Genomic DNA, 16,203 nt, shown 5'->3' with positions numbered 1-16,203 from the left:
TTTACTCGGAGACTGAAAGCTCAACTAGAACTCGACACTCTTCTACTCAAGCCAACACCGTCAGTGACTTCTTGCAATAAAAACTATGCTCACACACACGAGGGAACGAGAAGGAATAATTAACTCAAACGGGAAAAGTTCTATCGAGCTTTACCCACACTTGTTCGGTCGAGTCGTCTTCGGGAGAGAGCAGTGTCAAACCTCAAACCTGACAAACTCATACACTGCAAAATTTGAATGCGATGTTTTGGGTTTTTTTCTAAACATTATATTCAAAACGTCATAAGTGCATGGAATACACACTTATCTGTCGTTGATTACTTGTATGCTCTTTTGTATGTTCCCTTTATTTTGACGTGGAACACATCTTCGTTTCCTGAATAGGGGTGTAGATTGGATATTGAAGTAAAAATGCATATAGTATGCGGTCAGGTTTTAAACATTTACAGCGCAGTCCATTTTGTTGCAATCAGTAAAATTATTTCATCTGCTGATTGGAAATATTTATACAAAGCGATTTGAATGCATTGAGCCTTTCGATTTCAATTATATATGATTGAAATTTTGATTAATGTAATGTTTTACCTGTTAGAAGTCTGACTCTATGCTGACTTACAGGTTTTCCCTAACAGAGAAGAGTTGGAAAGCATCGCTCTGATTGGCTGTTCAAAGCATAAGCGAACTGGAAAAGCAAGTTTGTCGCCGTTTCGTATGACGTTTGACTCTAGCTGCAAACCACCAGACTTCCAGTGAAACTTTCAACGTGTGAGCACGTTGAACGTTATTGGGGTGAAAATTCGAGTATTTCGTGAGAATTTTTGAGGTACGGGTATAGCGTATGGGTAAGTCGATGCTTCTCACGCAGCCCGCCTGGGTTCGACTCCCAAACCCGCACATAGGGTCAGAATTGTTTTTCTGGCCCGAAGAAGCGAAAACCTCTATAGTCGAAACAAAAAAAAAGGATTTTCATCCGTACCACAGAGAGCAGATATACAGGCTCATATATGAACTGTGTGTAAAATTTTCTCAATCTGCATGGCGAACACTTACAGATATCATCACGATCGACACGACACAATTTTGGGTGCAGCATTCACTTCACACTAAATTTTTGTTTTGCTGTTGGTTAAAATGACAATTTTGTTCTATTCCGATTCCGAAATCGTGTAACAGGTGTTGAAATTGTTGTAGTTGCAATATTTCTATAACAGGTAGGAGGATTTGGTTATCGTTTCGGAACGTAGTGGAACGCTTTGAACGATCGAAAGGCGAATAGTCGAGTAGGTGGCAGCAGTGTTTCAAACGTATAGCAAATTTGGAATTTACACAGGTTTTTGAAAAAAGAAATAGTTCGAGCCTGTATATCTGTTATCTGTGCTTCTATTCTTTTGACGAAAATATAAAACGATTCTGTTTGAATTACAACATAACATAACACAACTTTTGCTGGATTATCAATAAAAAGAGCGAAAATTTAACACCATTCACAACCAGGTTTTTTTACCGTCACTGCTAACCTCAATCGAATGAACACATTTTGACAGTTCAGCGGTACTATTTGTAAACAAATTTTTTTTGTTTGTTCGTTGACCAACGGATGACACCGTTCACGGACCATATCGTCCAGATAGATTTTCAAACCATTTGTTAACGATTCGATACGGTTCGTAGTATAAAAATGACTGTTTGAAATGTGTTCCTCGATTTTGTTGTCAAGGATGATTTTTTTTCATTTGTGACGTCACGATAAAAATCTAATGTTAATAATTAATCCAATTATTGGATTCAACGAGCACTCAAAAACGAGCAGTAGAGTAATTGAGCAAGAATTTATTACTCAGTCCGTTTGGGAGACAATGCGAGCGGTTGTTTCGCTGGATTCAGAATTCATACTGAATTCCACATGATATTTTGAATAAAAAGATCTCGGTCACTCGGATTCGATTCGCTATTATATGAGGGCTGTCATGTACTTCGCCTTTGACGTATCAGGTTCGCAAGTTTAAAATGTCTTTTTTTATCAAAAAATATAGAGTATTTAAAAACGATGGCAGAATATTTCGTATTCAAAGTATTGGCTCTCGCTTCCAACACATTTTGTCCATCTCTGAATACTGTCTCAAAAGATATCTTCACCTTTCATTGACATCAGCCATTCTCGTACATTCCCGAAAGTGTTGCTCATCCAGGTGGTGATAATTAGAAGGTGCCAGATCTGGTAAATATAGCGGGTGCGATAGAAGTTCCCAATCAAACGTGAAAATAGTTTTCTATAACACTTTGGTTGAATGTGAAGGAGCGTTGTCATGCTGCAGAAAGACGTTGCCTTGTTTTCAAGTCAATTCTGGCCGTTGTTCAAATTGATCATTTGGTAGCGGATGGGTGGTACACTATTTTTCACGACCCGCATAGCATTGACGTTACTTTTTTTTGTTTCAATTATAGAGGTTTTAACCTTCGGGTCATTTGCCTCTTCGGGCCAGAAAAACTTTCTGACCCTATGTGCGGGGTTGGGAATCGAACCCCGGTGGGCTGCGTGAAAGTCATCGACTTACACTTCACGCTATACCCGTCACCTTGACGTTACTTATGACTTTTTGCGTTTCAGATTTTCAAAGCATCCATTTTTCATCGTCAGTTCCACTGCCCATACTTGCATATCAGTCCCATATGGAAAATCGGCATGTCGAGAAAAAGACAATCAAAATTTTATTTCCGAATTTTTTTATTTAATGTGCTACCTAATGATAAATCATGATATTATTACATGAAATATCGGTAATATACCTTTTCTATTCCAATATTGCAACAAATGAAATTATAGAGATTTGCACTGAATGGGACTGATATGCGGGTAGTTTGCATGTGGGACAGACATGAGTTAATATTTTTTTTTCACATTTTACCGAACAAACCCTAAACTTTTATTGCAATTTCTGAAAGTATATTGAGCATACATTTCATTCCTCAAGCTAACTCAAAATTGACGAAAATCGATATGGGACTGATATGCGAGTATGGGCAGTACAACTCGATGCAAAAACGTGTTCGTAAAATGATAAAATAGAGGTGAGGTTTTCGCTTTTCCATCTGTCGTTCGCTCGGTTTGTTTGGAACCCATTTATCAATCTTTTGTTTTTTCCCATGACTCTCAGGTAATCGGAAATGGCTTATCGAGCGAAATTCAGCTACATCGTCATAATTTTTCGTATTTGTGTATGTGTTTCGTTCAATATAATATTTGTAGTTGGTCATCTTCAAACTTTTTCGATTTATACATTGCTACAAGAATTCGAAGACCTTCCGATGCCTTTATCTTTTGAATAAGCAAGAAAACCATCACATGCTTCCAAATTTTATTTGGCTCCAAACACTTTATTTTGCTATCTAACACGCAATAAAAGTATGTTTCTATCTCGAAACCAAGTAAACAAATATGACCTTTTGACGAGGGGTGTCAAACAATAAAATAGCGCTTCTGCTTCGAAATATACTTAAGGTCAGGTTCCTTAAACAATTTTCAAAAAATAGAAAAAATTTTTCCCTGAATTGCTAGAAAACACTCTTAGAAATGATATCTAGAATTAGTCCCAAGGGTACACGCGACCGAGAAATTGGCAGAGAAAAGGGAGGACGATAAGCACCCAGGCACGATTAGTCGCGAATAAAAACTTTGTTCGGTTTTTTCCTGAAACCACGTTTTTTTCAACTGGGTGTCACTCGTATTCCAAAACTGTTGCACGTATCAACATGAACCAAACGGCAACTACAACCAAAAATTCGACCGGAAGTAGAACCAAAAAAATTCATGATTTTTATCCATTGAAAGTGCAAAAAAAAAACAGGTCGAAAATCGAAAAATGGTCGCCATTTTGTTTTTTCGTTGGAAATTTTTCATTCCATCTCCGACCATAGCCAATTCGATACTGTTTCTGTTGTACAAGTGAATATATGAAAAGTCGTTTAGATTTGAATCCATAACATCAGGTTTCCGATCCGATGTATATTTCCTCAATTTTCGGAAACTCGTATCGATCTTGGCAATATATAATGAAATAAAATGGCAACCTTCTAGACTTCAGCGATCACTTAGGAGTTTTTGATTGTAATATCACGTCTAAAACATTGATCTAAAAATCACTATTTTCAAGAAGATATAAAATATTTCAATAAAATAATTATGTTTATAAACAATGTAAGGAATTAAAAATCGTGATTAAAAGTTGTTGTGAATTAATTCGGAGAGAAATAAAAAGTCTTGGGTATTATGAATAAGTTTTATTCTTCGTATATTGTATCAACTTTGTGATGTGTCCTTACAACAACTTCACTGCCTATCAACGAACGCCATGCTACGTAACACTTACACTGTATTGTTCGCTACACAAATCCAGAGTTAAACAAGTCAATCTTGCTAGTTAAAACTAGAGTACGCATTTTGGCAAAGCTGATTCAGCCGTATCATAGCTCTACACTTAAACATCGATGATTACACTTATAGAATGTGTGGGACCACTGGGGTCACGTCAAGTCAAGAGCATAAGAAACGAAACATGCTTGCTGATGTGGTTAGATTGTATGCTACGGGTTGGGTTACACTGGTTGTTTCACAGGATCACAAGCTAGCCGGTTACATTTCTATACATAAGAAAAGGTCCAAATAGGTTTGGAAGCTGCTATGAATATTAAACAAAAATTTCGGAAACAAATCTTTGACTTTTGTGTGGCTTAAATTAACTCTTGCTATCACAGTTAATACATCATATTTTCTCATATATAGTTCTCTAAATATGGTTTCCTCTTCTGCACGGATACCGTAAAGCGCGCAGTAAAAATATGTATATGAATTTGTGTGATAGAATATATCTCACTGAATTGGCGCCGCCTTCAGTATCGGTAAACGTTACCCGTTCCAGTAGAAAATATGATAAATAACATCTGTCCCATCGTGGGATACCAACACAGGATATACAAGTACGGATACAGTATCATTGCACTTCGGCCCGGTTACAGTTCAGGATAACTCGAAACCAGTGTTACTGGAAATAGCGTAACGTAACTTGTCCCGCAGCATGCTCTTCTTCTGATAGTTAGGTAATTTCAGTAGGTTGAAACAAGTGGAGGAGGTTGGCAGCCGATTTAGAGGATCCTTTTTGCGAATGGTGAAGAATCCACGAATCACCGATCCAACCGTATCGCCAATGTCTTCGTCGTCACCGACTTCAACGCAGCGTATTGAAAAGGGAGGCTCCAAATGTGCGAACCCCAGTAATGGTGGCTTCGAGCAGCTTGTGACGAACTGTAGGAATGGAAGGTTTTTTTTAATTATTCAGGAACAACGACAATAGCATATATTATTACCTTGAGAAACAGTTTTTTCTCGTCTTCAGTGAAATCTTTGGCAAGAATATCCCATAACCAACCGACTACGCGGTGACCATCGTGGAAACCTCCGTAGTATTGGGTATGCTTTCGTAGATCTTTCAAATCCAAAGGGGCCGTGTCCCCGGATATCAGCCGTTGTAACTGTAATTTGAAGGAGTATTGAGTGGGTTTGAAATCAACGCAAGATACGAAATATCTATTCAGTAATTGACTTACAGCAATTAAAAACTGACTAAAAGTAAATTGATACGCCCCTCGCGCATCATTAGCACTTCTACAGAGGACAACTTGTGCAAGTTGGATTAAACTAGTTGATCACATTGAAATAACGTAAAATGGAACTCGAAAGAAGAAAAACATAGCGTGCGCAAAAACCTGGAAAATCCGAAGTGGTCCGGTTCGAAACTGGTCAACGTTCTGAAGACGCCGGAAACAACAGTTTGTCGATACATCCCAAGCAACATTTTTAAGTAATAATAAATACTTGTAACTACATCATAGATCTTGCATTAAAACTTTAAACTACACGGAAGCCTACTGAAAACCTCTACAAGAGGATATTCCTGCCAACCTGCCTTAAGCCTCCTAATTCAAGAATATTTTGACTCCAACTTCACGAACAACATTAAATTTAGTCGGATGGAATGAATTCCGCTATGAATTAACTATCATTTTGATAATATTTTTCTTGAATATGTGTGTGTCATGCCGGTTTTGAATGCAATCAGTAAAATTATCTTAAATTTTAATTACGAGATTGAGGTTTTTTCTGAAGGCTGAAAACTTCATGCGCTTTTATCACAGACTAACAGACAGGACACTCAAATTAGATTCTTTAATCATTTCAACGGTCATTTCGAATATTCCTTTAGTTGGGACAGTACACGCATATGTCATGATGTCGCCACGTTACACTATCAAAAACATCCTGTCTGTCATCTAGACTGTGTTTATTTTTTTCATTTACCAACAGAGTTGCCATTTATACAGAATTACCTGTAATGTATTGATTCGTATACGTCCATGCGAATTTCATGCAGGATACAGATTTAATACATATTGCCAAAACTATATACATAATTGTGCTACTTCTCATCCTCCAACGCAATACAAAATCGAACCCGTTTTGTTACAATATTTACTTGCTTCTGGTCTACCACCACTTAATTTCGGATGAAAATAACCAACACAATAAAAAATAATCTGAGCAACGTTGAAAAAAATAAATGGTTACCTTCCAACATCGCTAAAAAAGTTAAATATATTATCAACGTAATCCAATAATTTATTGTGATGATTCATTTTCAAATATTATGATGAAATCAGACATCCCTGTAAGCAGCTGATCGGTGTTGACAAACGAGGGGAAACCAACTTGTAAATAAACTTTCACATAACACAAGGGGTGTACCGATAGTAAATAGTTCGCGCAGTACAATATAGGTGGAACTAGTGCATCACGAAAAATTATTTTTATAAGAATTTACTCATACTGTCATGTCTGTTAGTCTGTGCTTTTATTGTCATCGTGAATGTTTGGATAAAAATAAGAATTATAACCAACCGGCTTGTGATAAATACGGGTTTTGCGAAAGTTTTCATGATTGATAAAAATTAATTTTTGTGATTCATCGTTATTTTTGTATAAATATGTTTTGTAGTGTCAAAACTTATGCATACGTTCTGAAAATTAATCATAAAAGTCCACATTTCCTAGGTTTTGTAATTCGAAATTTAGTTGATGTCAATAAATGCTACAGTACAGAACATCAAAATACTGATTTTTTGCAGATTTATAAGAAAGTCGGGTTTCTCCACCAATATGAGTAATATTACAGACACTTTTCCAGCTTTATTATATCAGCTGTTTTTTAAAGAAAGGCAAACATTGCTTCGACTTTGGTTTCAATTTCTTCTTAGAATATAACGTATATTCTCAGATCAATTTTTGATTAATCTTTGAATTGTTGGTTTATCTTTAAAAGGCATGCACATTTTACAACTTTCCTTCGATATCCACTGAATAAATTAATATAAAAAGAGTTTCGCCCGATTTCGATTTATTTACTCTTTTACACGGAACCGCAGAACAACCTAATTTTAAGTACTTTCCACCCAATTTGGAGGTGGAAGTGGCTCTTGGCAGTTTCCCAAGTCCCTGCTGGGCCGCCATGTTCTTGTGACCATCATCTTTTCCACGAAGACGAAAACAACGAAGAAGTATGTAAACATAAATAAGAGTTTGTTGATGCTAAATATCTGTGATTAGTTGAAACAAAAGTTGATTTTTATATGTTTGATGATAAATGTGACATCGTTATGAAACGTGCGGTGCCAAATTGTAATCCTGACTTTCCCATTCGATGATGTGTTGTATTTTACTTCATTTTGTTTACTTTGCTCTCACTGACTTGCTAGCTTTGAAGGCCCCGAAGGACCGAGATGCTGATTATTATAGTAAAAAGAAGCCAAATAATAGGTAGTTTTTATTTTCTGGCCGACAAATTTCACTGGGTTAAATCGTTGGAAACCTGCACAAGTTGAACTCTGTTGAACTTATTAACTGCTGAACTTCCAGAACGCACCCAGAGTTTGTAGTACACGTTAAAACTTTGTGCATTATTCTCATGCAATACACTCATGTGCTTTATTACCAATCCTTTGCTCTCTCCTCTCGAATGATTCTTGCAGATTCTATATTTTAATTATGTAATTAATACTGAAATCTGTAGAAATAGACAGACACAGAACAATGAGAGAAAAATTTACACCAAAATTTCATTCATGATATTTTTTATACTTGCTTTCATCATAAAAAAATGATGGATCCTGTATGTTTTTAGGCATTTCAATGGTCTCAATAAATGTAGAGATAATGTATTCTGGAATCAACTACATTTTTTATTGGTATAAAATAACATGTAATCAATGTAAAATAAGTTATAAGGATTTATACTGATATTTTTCCTCTACCATTATTCCGATACTAGATGGAATACGGAAATTTAGTGCGCACAATCCGGTATCGCTGCCAGGGATTGTCAGTTTTACAGCAAGATGTCAACGACCAACTTCAAAACAGTGCGGAACATCCTTGTCAGGGGAAGAACCAGCGTATGAAGCAGAATGCCGTGGCCAAATCGCCTGCAAGGCTCTTATATCAACGCGTTTTGACGAAACATAATCAACCGTTTGTTATGACTATTGATTGACGTTTTGGATAACCTACTCAGTAAAAAATTTTTAAATTTACCGGTGACGTAATTCCGCATATGACTCAAATAATAAAAACGTAATTCGTAAAATTACTGAATTTTACAAGAAAGGTTTACATATGTGTCGAACATACACTATTTTTAAAGCAGGCGTGTAAATTTACATGCTTCAGCACTTAAAAATATGTCAGAATGCATTAAATATGTGTTAGATCTAGTGTAAAAATGAGTCATTTTGACGCTCGTATATGTCGTTCTCAGAAGACGTAAATTTACACGATTTTTTCTAAGTGTGTATCTACGAATGACAACGTGAAAGAAATTTATGATCTTAATCATTGCAATTTTTAATTGGACTCGATGTTTTAACAGTGTTTTTCTGTCATACGTACATTGACTTGAGACAGACCCTGTCAGCTTTGAGGGAAATCAATCTTCAGTTCAGCAACGCCATCGCACGGCATCACATTCAACATATCATGTCAATTGTATGGGTGCGCAGTGCTGCTATTTTGGCGCACACGAATTTGACATTTCTTTCCCTTGCTTCTATGTACGAAATTCGATGCGGACTCGTCTGAGGTCGCCATGCTCGCAAAAAAGAATGTTGCCAATAATTTGTTCGGGAAATGTGAGAGCTGGATATCTTGTTAATATGATGTCTTTGCTTGTGACCAGTTTGAAGGATGATCCGATGATGTTAATCTTAATTATTTGATAAATCAGCAAATCTATTCTTTTTTTCAAAGTGTGCTAAGTAATAACTCACAACCTTTGTCGGAACAGTACCAGAGTAGTTTACCTACTTATAATTTCAATTTACCAACGTTTTCTTTTTCTGGACGTGAGGTGTATGAGCATGTTTGAGATAGTACCACGGGAGCTGGACCGAAAAAAATTCAGCCGACATTTGACAAATAGTGTTCGTCATCTTTGGCGTCACCTGTGTCTACCCTCTCAGCAGGCCTTTCAATTTTGTTAATTTTTGAGCGCTTGTTGAACGACATATTGCACGAAATATTCGTTCAATTTGCTGGAACGGTTTGTTGTTGTTTTTTCTCTTGCAAAAATAGTGTGAAAATTAAGTGTTACCTTTACATAGAAAGAAAATTTGTTGTTATTTTACGTGAAGTAGAAGTATTGTGCAGGTATGTATTGTTAGTTTAAACAAATAAGTGGAAAAAACTTCAGAAATTATGTAGTAAAACTAGTCCAACGGGGCTCCAACTCCTCATGTTAAAAATGTCAACCGGGTTTGTTGAACGAAAAAAATGGCATTCGGTTCAACGGTCTGTTTCAAAATCGGCAAACGAAGGTCCCATGTTGGCCTCCCGTTGAACGATTCATTGGACTTTCATTGGACCAATGATCCAACGTATTGGACCAATGAAGGACCACCGTTGAACGTTTTTTTCTAAGTGGGTATACTATTCAATCGTTCGCTCGTGGAGAATACCTTCCCGACATCGTGAAAGAAGGCTTTAATTGTACCTATTCATAAATCCGTAAACGTGCCTAATGTAATGAATTATCGGGGAATTTCAATTTTGAGGTATCTTCCGAAAGTTTTTGAAAGTATGCTGCTGAACATTCTCTACCATGCTGTAAAACACATAATATTTTTGGATCAACACGGTTTCGTCAGGAAACGCTCTACTACAACGAACCTGATGAGCAATTTGTCTTCGTTTATTAGCAAAATTGATAAACAGATCGATTCAGTATGTCTAGACTTTTCAAAGACTTTTAATTGCGTTCCACATCAGCATGCAGTAGAGAAGCTGAAAAGAATTGGCCTCCCCGGCTAGTTAACCATCTGCATTTTTTCATACCTTTCAAATCGTAGTGCATCTGTAAAGCTTGCGCCTTCGTGTTCAGTAAGTTTCAACATTGCATCTGGAGTTCCCAAGGAAGTCATCTCGGACCTCTACTGTTTGTACTTTTCATCAACGACCTGACTGTGACAGACTTACATCTATGTGGATGATTTAAAGATTTATCGCATCATAACAACTCTGGTGGACTGTTGTGCTTTACAGATGAATATCGAGAGAATTCTAACATGGTGCCCTCAAAATGGTAGAGGTGTGAACATTGAAAAATCCAGCATCATTACTTTTGCATGAGTACGATCTTGAATTGTTTTCGAGTATACTATAAACGCTGTCTCGATAAAAAGAGTATCATCGGTCAAGAGTCTTGGAATCGTTCCCGACAGTAAACTTCGATTCACGGAACACTACTCAAACATGACAACAAAGGCATATGCAGTATTAGGGCTCATCAACGCTCTACTCGTAACTTTGCGGATATTCATTTTCTGAAGTCACGGTACATCTCTCTGGTTCGTAGCATTCTTGAATATGGAATTACTGTGTGGTCGCCGTACCATTCTATCCACATAGATCGTATAGAACGAGTACGAGAGAGCTTAATCAATTTTACCTTTCGCCAACTTTCTTGGAAAATTCGTTTACAATTACAACTCTATGATCAACGCTGCGCTCTCATCAATCTTTCTACTCTACCAAATAGGCGAATATACTTGCAGCGACTTCTTTGATTTAATATCATATTCATATTTGACATATTTGATTTGATATCATACAACATGGGCTGCCCCCTACGATGACGAAACATACGTAAAACTCGATTTTCAGATGCTTACCGATCAAAAGGTATACATCGCGACTGGCCGTGGGGATGTACCCCGAAGATTCAAGTTCGTGTTTGCCAATAAGTTCGCGAAGAAGGTCACGAATGTTGGCTAGTGGGTTGCATTTGTGATTTGAAACCATTTTTCACACTCGTCGACTGGCACCATTAAAGAAGGTGACAAGCGATTATAAATACACTCTCCTACTCAATGCTTGATCGGAGAAATAGGTATGAAGCGAGAGGACTAGTGTTTGATGGACAGAGAAGATGTTTGGATGTAAGGTATCGGTCGGGTGACGGCCAGTATGTAAATCATGTTCGATGTACGTTCTACTGTGTCTGACTGGCGTTTTAGAGTGACTAAAACAAGATTCAGAGTGGTAAAATGGTAGCGCGTATGCACGGAATGCATAAGAACGCAGGTTCGAGTCCTGTCTCTGAGCGTATCTTTTTCCAAAAATTCATCTTTTCTGTTAGTTTTTCTTTCACTTGGCTTCTCCAATATACATTTCCGCTCAGTCATTGCAAAAACTCGATTTTGTTTTCAAGCTAATGAATTCTTCGAATTGCTTGAAACCATTTCGAAGCAGCGACTTTGACAAAGCGGCGATAAGTCAAAGAAACCTAGCAAATGCGGGCAAAATGAAAGGAATGCGCTGTTTCCCTGTTCGTTTTCATTGGGCTCCATCAAGAGGAAAGTTCGAGATTTTGTTTGAACTGGAGAAATGTAACCATCTAATACAGTAACTTTAGAGAAACCATTATTGAACTTTTTTCAATCATGCGTTACAGGTCTTTTTGTGCATACCAATTTACTTTTAGTCGGTCTTTAATATGGGGTATACTAAAATACTTACCTCAGGAGTAGAAAACAACGCTAACCAGTCGGGATTCACAATGCAGCGAAAACCGCGTATAAAAGCGGCCGTTTGATCACGAATCTGCGTATGCATTCGGAAGTACGCCATATAGTGGATATAATTGATCCTACGAAACGGAATCAAAATCGAAATTAGCCCTGCAGCACTGCTCTCCGGTGTGGCCTACTTACTTGTTGTCGTTGTTCACTCCCCGTGCCTTCCCACCGGGATACAACTCGTGCGTCACAATTTTCCCCATCATATCTTCGTCGACACTGAATGTCAGATCCAAATCGGCCACATCGCCCTGGTAGTGTTTGATAAATGTTAAGCTGCGGTACAGCTCTTTATCGAGCGAAGGTAGCTCGTCCATGCAGCTATAGAGGGCTTGCTGCGTCTGGCCCAGGACCTGCGACAGAAAGAAGGAAGCGAACGGAACATCCACCACAATACCCTCGTACACGGCCTTCCCCAACATTCGCCCGACAAATTCGAATAGCTGCAAATGATTTTCCTGCATGTGAGACGTCGGCGAGGGATACAATCGTTGTTCTGTAGTGGTTTTGAACAAATTCAGTGAAGGGTCAAAAACTCGTTTGATCGTTTCCTCTAGGAATTCTTTAAAAACTCCATCCTGATCTATACCGGCCTCGTCCAGCCCTTGCTGATTGACGAACCTAACTCGGATAACGCCTTTCAGAGCGTGAGGAGGCAAAGCAGCCAGCTGCCGGTAGCCGTCCTCGACGATCCTGTCCCGATGGACGGTCACCAAGGCCGAACTCGGGGACGCACATGCCGATTCGGTTAAACCCAGCACTGCCTTTTCGTTCTGTACGAATTTCCTAAACAACTGCACACGGTCCTCGTGCGGTATTATGTGTGGCATCTTCTGCAGTAAAATCTGGGTGTGTTTCTTGCCCTTTTCCAGATCCGTTAGGAAGTGAGACGGTCGAATATCCCGGATGAGCCAGTGATTTTGGGGGGCGAACGGCCGGCGACAGTCACGGCGATAGAGACAGAGCAGTAACGTGTGGATCGAAACAAACAACGGCGCACTGGTGACGGTTTTGATGTCGAAAATCTGATCCTGAATTGTACGGTAGAGGAATGTATTGAGGAAGTGCGACAGAGCGATGTAGTCGTTAAGCGTGAACGGATTCTGCTGTTCGTACATTTCCAGGTCATCTAGAATTCTGCAGAAAGAAAAAAAGTTGGTTTAGATACGATTGAAGTAGAAATCGAAGCGGCTTTTCCAATCCTCACGTGACATAATGGGTCATGCAGTCGCAAAACAGTGACAACAGCAATAGTTCGTAGCTAACTTGATTGACTTGCAGTAGTTCGATGAAACCTTTCATACCACACGTAGGACCCAGCGATCCCAACAGTAGCCATAGATCGTGCAGAACGGTGTCGTTGTAGCATAGTCCTAGAATATGACAACCAATGCATTAGACGGCAGTGTCCGCAATCTAACACACTAACACATACCGGATAAAATATCCAGCCTCAGTTGTGATAAGGCGCTGAGTGCCGCCTGATACACCGCACAGGTCAACGCAACCCGGGAGACTTCAGCGCAACCAATTTTCCGATAATTTTTACTTGTTTTCTTTTCACTCGGTCCCTTGATTGAACTTCGCTCGAACGTCAGAGCCCGCTTCAACAGATTTCCGGTGCTATTCCCACTCGGTATCGTATACTCGATGATTTCATAGCCCACGGCTAGCTCTTTCAGGTTGTCCCCAAGTAACAATTTCACCAGACGATGGTTCCACAGAAGGTGTATTTGTTTTTTGATAAGCGGAAGATTCTCGTTCTGCAGACGTTCTTTTCCGGGACTGAACCATCCTAACAATTCGTGCCACTGGGAGCAAGTGCCACCGGATTGCCCAACGCCAGTAAGGATGCCATTCAGCAATCGAGTCGCAACGAAGGTGAATGTAGGGTAGGCAAGTTTGCATGCATTCTCTGGCGGTTCCAGGTAGTACAGATGAACAATGTTTGAGAGGAGTGACAGTAGCAGACTGTTCTGTAATGAATTTAACACATACTTCATTGAAGCATCGGTACTGAGAAGGTCCAGTGATCGTTCCAGGATATGGTGTGATTGCAGATTTGTAAGACACTCTTGGGTAAACTGTTCCAGTTGAAAGATAATTCCCGGTACAGATAAAACTTGCACTAGAAACTGAGACATAAGATTTTCGCTAAAACTGCTCGAAATCAGTGGTCTAATGGCTAGCGTCATGATGGCCGTCAGGGAAATGGGTTTCAGCGTGATCACTGTCCTGCAGGTGCCTCTCACTAGAATATTTCTCAGGTTAAGGTAGAAACCTTTCTGAACCAAATCTCCCATGATGTTACTGCACAGTTGCAGCATGCCAGGCTTAAGACCCGCCAACGATTTGTTCCTTAGCAGGACCCAGCTGTTGATGGAGGTAAACGCAACCAACGTGTGCAGATATAAGGCCAAAGATATACTGTCGCAGTGACCTTCCGGCCGCAGTTGCTCGACTGCCAGACAGCAACGATACAACAACTTTTTAATATGCCGTATCCACGCAAGACTGTACTCTTTGTTTAGTGCCACACCGACGTAGCTAGTTTTGGGAGAGTCCGACTCCAGACTGGCTATCAGATAACGGCAAAGACGTTCTAAGCGTTGTAAATTTTCGCTTTCCGCAACCGAATGCTGCTTCCATTGTAGCAAGAAATGTGATGCCACTTGATATATCTGCATGCAAGGTTTCAACTCGATGTCTTTGGCAGGGTTCGTACACGGAGGCAACAGCATGTCAAATTCGTTTCTAAAAGGACAACACATTTTATAATCTGTCTCTTAAACGCTAGAAAACTAACTTACAAAATCAACCGCCGAAACTTGGTTCTAGCCAACCACCCACGGATATTTTTTTGCAGTAAAACAATCGATTTGTCTTTCCTCTCTTCGATGGCCCGTTCATTGGCTCGTTCTTCCCGAGCAGCTTTGGTTTGTTCCAAAAAGCTGTCTTTCTTGGTTTCTGTTCGTCCAAACATTTTGCCTCCTGTCTCTGCAACAGCAACAATCAAAACAACAGTCTATCGCTTCCTTATCTTGGATCGAAACCAATCAAACACGCTTATTTCAAAACGCTTGCAACAGAACTCAGAACTTGCAATTACTAGCTAAACCAGCAAGTACCATCCGAATTTGTGCATCACCGGTGATCGCATGAAACGGTTTTTGTTTTGATTCCAACCGTTCATCCTCCCACATGAACCAAAGGAGGGGCTATCGTCAAATAAACATCAGCACCAAAAAGAAAACCAAGAGCAGCAGCAAGAAGTGACACACAGTGCTAATGGGGGGAGGAAAATCACTGTCAGTGGATTCAACTAAAACACACTTATATGCCAATATCTTTGATTGTTTCTACCGAAAAACATGTAGAAACTGGTCACAACGATCGGAACTTATTATTGCACTGCGTTTCGGGGCAGTTTCATGCTTGTCCATGCAAATAAACACATTTTTTCCGTGACCGACGAAATTTTCACTGCTTGATTTTTTTACACCACTGTTTTTTCAGCTGATTTGTTTTTCCTTTCTTTTATTCATCTGGTGAAGCTGTCACATGGAAGATAGATTTCGATGTAGCATGCGGGTTTGTGCCTGAACTAATCTAGATCAGATAGGAGATTGTAATACATGAAGCATAAATTTAGGCGTTTGTGGAAGGTAACGATTGGAGCGACACATCATAAAGACGATGTATTTGTTTCATTTTAATTTTTGAATGCGATCCAATAAGAAGTTCATCAACATTGTTTCATGCCCGTGGAATTTTAGAGTTATGTACAAATTCCGTAGTGAACTTTTTTGGAACAAGAATTGTTTCTTTTTTTCTCTTAATAAATCTTCTTATTTCATAACTGAAATTTTGAAAAACATATAAAAGTTCAAAAACGACTACACTGTGTTCAATTCAACTTGAACTATTTAGACATATGAGAAAAATTTAAAATATGATGAAATAGGCGCCTTATGAAGTGTAAAATGAAAAACATCAGACATTTTAGCTTTTCAACCTATGTACAAAACA

At 38.9% G+C, this 16,203-nt stretch overlaps 1 protein-coding gene across 1 annotated transcript; it reads right to left on the bottom strand.

Annotated features, from left to right (window-relative positions):
* Positions 1–4,263: 4,263 nt before the first annotated feature.
* On the bottom strand, positions 4,264–15,675 carry LOC131435866 (ubiquitin-protein ligase E3B). Its single transcript, XM_058604111.1, has 7 exons — positions 14,985–15,675; positions 13,610–14,928; positions 13,382–13,547; positions 12,310–13,311; positions 12,116–12,245; positions 5,362–5,526; positions 4,264–5,299 (listed from the first exon to the last, which is right to left on the bottom strand). The coding sequence occupies exons 1-7, from the start codon at positions 15,155–15,157 to the stop codon at positions 5,015–5,017; spliced, it is 3,240 nt and encodes a 1,079-aa protein (XP_058460094.1). The 5' UTR covers positions 15,158–15,675; the 3' UTR covers positions 4,264–5,014.
* Positions 15,676–16,203: the final 528 nt, after the last annotated feature.

This window comes from Malaya genurostris, chromosome 3 (assembly GCF_030247185.1).
Source record: "Malaya genurostris strain Urasoe2022 chromosome 3, Malgen_1.1, whole genome shotgun sequence".
Lineage (NCBI taxonomy): Eukaryota > Metazoa > Arthropoda > Insecta > Diptera > Culicidae > Malaya > Malaya genurostris.
The sequence above is the reverse complement of the archived record's forward strand: the minus strand, read 5'-3'. Positions and strand labels throughout refer to the sequence as shown.